Here is a 6,936-nt window from a genome sequence, read left to right as displayed (position 1 = left end):
GTGACGTGCGCGAGCAGCCGCGTCTTTGTGCGGAAGTCTGTGAGAAGATGGCCTATATATTATAAATCCCAAATCACAGAGCCGTATTGGGTTACAGTGGCGCTTTGTTGTTTATTCACATTCATTATTGATATTGCATCCGAATCATCGACGCATATCACTTCCGCCATCGTCATAATGTGGTTTCGAGTTCCCTGGACTACAATGACGACGAAAAACATATAATTCAGAGCTCTCTTATTTTATAGCCTGACCGCACCAAATCTTACTAGGAGACAGGAACAGGTTTATATTATACATTTGTTATTCTTTTATTTGTATCTTTGTTTCAGTTCATGCCAGATATATGGTTGTACTTGTTTTGTTTACATGTATAAGGCTAATAGGTGGGGGTTTGGCTTGAATGTGCTCATGCAGTTGTTGCAGAGAACATCAGTTTTCAACTGTAAGCGTTGACCAGGTTGAATAATTGAATAAACTACCTATACGTCGAGACAGAAAGTATTTATATAATACTAACGAGGTTTAACTGATCTCCGTTTATTGAAATGTTGTCTGTAAGCATTATACTCTCAACATATCACAAAGTGTTGGTTGAAGTGCAGCCAGTTCACTGACAAACTACTGGAAGAGAGAAGCTACAGACAGAGCTGTGACAACAGCGCCTCCCTCAGGACTACAGATGCGGTTTCAAACGCATCAAACTGCTTAGATGCTTTATGATGAGGATAATAATAGAGCAGGATGTCAAACTCAGTTCCTGGGGCCTGTACCATGAAGCCGGATTAGCTGGCTAGCCAGGGAAGTTTCAGTTTAGTTTGCACCAGTCTTGGGTTTTAGGTACCATGACAGTGGCTTGGCTTTTAGCTGCATTCATTGCCATAGTAACTTACACTCCACAGCTAACCTGCTCCAGGTTATGTTCTGAGTTAGAGATCTCAAACTGAAACTGGACCAATCAGATGTGAGCAACACATCTCTGACACAAAAAAGTCAGTCCCTCAGTTTATCTTGCTCCAAATTAAAGGTCACTGGTACTAAAAACAAATGTCTGGCTTTAATAATAATTCAGTTATTTTATATGATTTATATTATTATTATTAATTCATTACACACAATGTTAGTTTATTATAAATTGTATTTCATACGTTTGCGTCTCTATCGCAGTATATTTCCAATTATTAATTAACTTAAGTTTCACTTGTGACTGCACCGATAAAGCAAGATCATTTTTTGTCCTCTTTAGTGAACAAGTACTTTTTTCATTGCAAATGCACTTCAATTCATCATATTCTTCAATTTCTTAACCTTTAGCAAAACTTTTAACCAAGGCTCGTGATTGGCTGTTTGCCAGTGATGTCACGCATTCATGTGCTCCACAAATTCAGGATCAAAGCTCTGCTTGAGCGGACAAAGAAAGTTGATGATCAGCATCATGGTACCAACAAAGCCGTATTGTTATTGTTTGGTTTTGTCAACTCGAAACTAATCCTGTAACTCTGAATTTGTTCATCTCCCATCATGGTACAGGCCCCTGGAGGGCCACAGCCCTGCACAGTTTAGATGTAACCCTAATTAAACACCTGATCCAGCTAATCAAGTCATTAAGGCTTATTTGAAAACTACATGGCATGTGACTTGGAGCAGGTCTGCGGCCCTCCAGGAACTGAGTTTGACACCCCTGTAATAGACCTTGGAAATAAAGGATTTCAGGAAATTAACCACACCAAATCCTTATAAGGATTACTTAAAAACTTAACCCGTTTACAATTGAAAATATTACATTATTTTAACTATTATTAATATCACATTTAAAAGCCATAGAGATGGCAAAGCATTTATTTATTGTACATGCTAAAAATATTACTGAATGTGCTAGTGACAAATGTGGGTGATGTGCATAATTAAAAGAGACACAACAGGCAAAACTACATTTTTCTATAATTTAATTTCTTAAAGTACATAAAAAAAAAAAAATTGAACTAACATAAATGTTAACTCCGTTAAATGTGCTGTTGAACAGCACATTTGCCATTCATACAGGACCACAGCAGCACCAGTGGAAGAAAACACCATCCAAATCCCTCAGAAAACCAATTTCTTTTTAAGGGTCCCTGAGAAATAGAATAGGAAAAAAAACATTTAGATTTCAATATTTCAATGCCTGAGCATTAAACAACATTGATAGCTATCGGATCAGTTTTCTTCACCCTGTTCAATACTGTCACGTTTTCTCTTGATTCCAATCAACAGATTTTCTTTCTCCTTCAGGACTTCTGTTGAGGAGTTTGGTCTGGGAAGCTGAGGTCCTGGGGTTGGTCCTGGTCTATTGCTGAAATACCTCATCTTCAAAGCCTACAATGAGAATATCCATTCATTCAAACACTCTCTAATGTAGATTAGCGTTAAGTATTAAGTTTAATGAACTGCGACCCAGTTACTGGCACCTGTGAAGCTGTAGTGCGTGTGCAGGGGTCAAAGGTGAATAATCCCTTCAGGAGCTCCAGGAGGTCATCGCCAGCTGCGCTGAAGATGTGCTCCAACGGAGTGCCAGGAAATAGCTTAAATGACACATAGTCCGGAAGACTGGACATCCCCTTAAACAACAACCAGCACAAATCACTAATTCTGCCTCATATACACACAAAGATTTCTCAAAGCCTCAAAAATGAAGGTTTTGAGAAATACGCAAGTGAAGCTAAAGTAAAACGCCTTCAATTACAAATAAATGTAGAACTTACAGGCCATGTCTCTTCTGTTGGTGTTCCCAAAGCTTCAAATATCTTTGTCAGCTGGTCCAAGTCTGAATCTCCAGCTAAAAATGGCACCTGGCACAAGAACAAACTATTCTTAAAATACATGTTAATGGTTTAATCAATAACGAAAGATCGTTAAAGATCATCTTTCTCTCTTCTGACCAAAGTAATCAATCAAACCAAAGTTATGATCTTTTTTTCCAGCTTTTACAAAGGCATAGAAACACTATCATGATTTTTTTTTTCTTTTGCTATTGCAGAAAATAGGAACACAAAAAAAATAATTGTATTTGTTGTAGTTTCTGTTCACCACTATAGAAGTTTACCCATCTATGACACCTTTCGCTTATGAGAATCCTAGAAATGTGAAAAGGGTCTAAATGTATTCAGAGGGGCCAAATGGTTTTACAAACACTGGATAAAGTCAGATGCTCACTCGGAGTAAAAGCTCAGCAAGAATGCAGCCAACTGCCCACATATCCACACCCACACCGTACATCCTGGCACCGAAGAGCAGCTCTGGGGCACGATACCATCTGAGAAGTACCCACACAACATGAAAAATGAAACAATTGCATAGTAAAGAAGATCCAAGTACTACTGGAAAAGGTCATTACTGAATTATCAGAGACTTCTACAAACCTTGTAACAACTTGATGTGTATACACTCGGTTCGGACTTCCAAACGCTTTGGCTAAGCCAAAATCAGCCAGCTTCAGGACTCCATTTTCATCCAGTAGCAAATTATTGGGTTTCAGATCCTTAAAAAAAAAAAAGAAACAATAACACTGACTGGAAGTAGCAGGTTTCGTCAGGAATTTTTTGGGAATAAGTCAAGTACTGTTCACCAAGCCTGCATTTATTTGACCAACAATTCTGTAAAAACAGCAGTATTATGAAATATTATTAAAATTTAATAAAATAACATTCTATTTTCAAATATTTTAAAAACGTCATTTATTCCTATGATGGCAAAGCTGAATGTTATCAGCCATTACTCCAGTCTTCAGTGTCACATGATCACCTGATTTGGTGCTCAATAAACATTTTATATTGTTATAAATGCTGAAGACAGTTGCACTGCTTAATATTTTTTGATCAATTTAATACATCCTTGCTGAATAAAGTTATTAATTTCTATGGAAATTATATGTAACAGACCACAAACTTATGAACAGCAGCGTGCAGAATTAAAAACACATGGAGCAGATGCATGGAGCCTCACCCGGTGCAGGATCCAGTGATTGTGCATGTATTCCAGACCCTGTAACGTCATTAGGATGTATGCCTTTATACTAGCTGGTGTCAATACAAGACTGGTGTCCTTTATAATCACCTGAAACAGACCATGATGCAACTACTTACTTATGTAAAGTGTTTTAAGAGCAATGACCAAATAATTAGGAGGGATAAACATCATACTTATACTGTGTTGATGTGGTCTTTTATTGTTTGATCTACTGTAGTTCTTAATGGCTTTGCTCTGTGATAAGTTTGTTGTTGAAGTTACTAAGAATAACAATAAATGTCCCAGTGCATTGTTGTCACCTCGAGATCTGTCTCCATGAAGTCAAAGACAAGACTGATGTTGGATTTGTGTCCAAAAGCATCCAGGAGCTGAGATAGAAAACAGGTTCACTGATGTCAGTATTAGCATATAATCAACAACAGCGCATCAAATTTTATATGAATATAGATATGACTTACACCAATAATGTTTGGATGACTGAGCTCTTGCAACAACTTAATCTCTCGAAGGGCTGTTCTGTTGATGCCTGAATAACAGAAAAAAAAAAAAAAAATATATATATATATATAAAAAATATATATATTATATATAGACTCAAATTAAACAGATTACTCAAAAAAAAAAAAAAAGTTATAATCAAAGATTATGACAGATCCAATGCTCACCATCTTTGGCTTCTGTTCTGTGCCCCACTTTTATCTGCAAACAAGAACATGAAGGTACTCGGAAAAGACAAAAACAAAATCAAAACATTTTCTACTACACAATGCAAAATACTAAAACAGGAGAATTTGATCAAAAGTAGTTGATAGTTTTCAATAAGTGTTAACTGAAGTCTCTTACCTTTTTGATAGCAACAATAGTGTTTGTGGTTTTGTCTCTTGCCTTGTACACAGTTGCAAACTGCAAAATAATTGTACAACGCATTAATGGCACGATACATTCACACAATTAACGATTATTATGCACCTGCAAGAGTTGCTACAGCTACACGCTAAAAATTACGAGTTGCTCCTTTAAACCGAACAACAGCTCAGAAATAACAAAGTTACGTCGTTTACCTGTCCTTCACCAAGAAAGTCCAGCTTTTCATAGCGCTTCGCTCTGGACTTCACATCTAATGCCATGACATCAACTGTAAAACTGCTCTTTGTGAAGTAGCACTTCCTTCTGTATTAAAGAGCACTTTATATTTCCGGGTCAAATAAAAGTCCCCTAAGTGGAAACGGACTTTAAAAAATCGCATGGGATTTGATTGCATATTATTAAATTGCGTGGGAATTGATGCTGCACGGTTCGTTCATCATATTTTAATAATATAATATTATTTTAAAAGTATGTAATAATGCAGAAATAATTTTATCGATTTTTAAAATTTGATAATTTTTCATCAATAAACAAATAAATTCGATTTTTAATGCAGTTTTGTGACTAATATTAAAAAAATGGTGATAAACGGACTTTAGGGTCGTGCCAGTTACTGAGGGGACTAAAATATTGACCAATTTTGCTTCTCAAAGTTGTGAGCTGCAGTGAAACATATCTGTGAAAGCTCAGAGGTACGCATGCTAAATTTGTAACATATTTAAGAAATATTACATTGCACATTTTCAGATGATTTAGCATTTTAATTAAATGTATATATTGTAGTTTATTTAAAATAACTAAAGGCATTTTGCAGCTCCCTTAGAAGATTATTAAGGGTCCCGAGCTCACGTATTAAAATCACTGACGAATTGTTTCATGAGCAAATCTTTAATTATAAATAAAATTTTCTTGCTTGACTCATTGATCATTTTAAACAGTTGCTTTCATCATGTAAATAGATTTCGTGCCATAATTACATAATCTATCAACTGATTCCTGCAGATGGCGCTGTTGTCAATGCAAAAGAGAGAGAGAGAGAGAGAGAGAGAGAGAGAAAAGCTCGAGCTTGTCCTTTCCTTTGCACTACATGCATTTTCATAAACAGCCCTAGTAACTAAATAGGCCTACTGATAAATTGGTATCCAGTTTAAAATATAATCTAACCAAAGTCATGTCCATTATGGGCGAATATCGAGTCAGCTGAAGTCATGTTTCGCTGCATTATTATTTCTCACAATGTATAGGCCTATACCATTTCCACTGATTCTCTGTATTTTTTCTTATAAAGGGCAGTTTATAAATCAGAAAAAGTTACAGGTGATTCTGTTGAGGATATACTCTTCCATTTTTGTAAATGTATTAAAGTATTCGGTCTTCAAAACTAAGACAAAGACAAACTCAGCACTGCCACATTTGATACACTTAGATTTGAGCTCAAAATTAATATTCAACCAGCATATCACTGCATTGTTATTCTTTTATTGACACAATCATATGGATCACACAGACTGTGGTGATTATTACACCGTTGTTCTTCAAAAACATAATCCCCCCTTAGATACTTTTTTGCTTGACTTGTTTACTGTACGCCTTCTATCGCCATCAGAAGTTTCCCATCTCAACAGGAAGTGGTTAGCACAAGCTCTGTTCTTATGAAGACGCCCACTTCCTCTGACTTTGATAAACACATTTGTGGTTTTGTGCACTAACCCCATCAGATACATTTTCTTAACTGCTGCTAAACCCAATGTCCTCAAATTACAGAATAATTTCTGGCGGGTTTATAATGAAAACAGCATCCAATTTAGCGAATAAGTGACTTTTTGATTGGTGAGAAGTAAATCTTATAGTGTTAAGTAGTAATGTTTTTGAATTATAGTCAGTACTTTGCTTGAGAAACATCAGTGACTCATTTGGTATCAGTTGTATCAGACTGGCCTCATTTGAAATGAGAGATGCAGCACATTTGTTTGATTCAGTCAGTGCTCATGAAGCAAAATATCTGTAACAAAACTAAACTAAAAAATCATTGGGATCAAATATGTTTTTGCACACATTTATTTA

General features: G+C 36.0%; 1 protein-coding gene across 1 annotated transcript; it reads right to left on the bottom strand.

Moving 5' to 3' along the window:
- Nucleotides 1–1,928: 1,928 nt before the first annotated feature.
- Nucleotides 1,929–5,202, bottom strand: LOC306871166 (cyclin-dependent kinase 7-like). Its single transcript, XM_079418919.1, has 12 exons — nt 5,067–5,202; nt 4,849–4,908; nt 4,671–4,704; nt 4,464–4,531; nt 4,305–4,373; nt 3,982–4,092; nt 3,399–3,517; nt 3,193–3,292; nt 2,742–2,828; nt 2,448–2,597; nt 2,211–2,355; nt 1,929–2,114 (listed from the first exon to the last, which is right to left on the bottom strand). The coding sequence occupies exons 1-12, from the start codon at nt 5,130–5,132 to the stop codon at nt 2,086–2,088; spliced, it is 1,038 nt and encodes a 345-aa protein (XP_079275045.1). The 5' UTR covers nt 5,133–5,202; the 3' UTR covers nt 1,929–2,085.
- Between the last annotated feature and the right edge of the window lie 1,734 nt (nt 5,203–6,936).

This window comes from Barbus barbus, assembly GCF_936440315.1.
Source record: "Barbus barbus genome assembly, chromosome: 6".
NCBI classification, from domain to species: Eukaryota; Metazoa; Chordata; class Actinopteri; order Cypriniformes; family Cyprinidae; genus Barbus; species Barbus barbus.
This window is presented reverse-complemented; position numbering and strand designations above follow the sequence as displayed.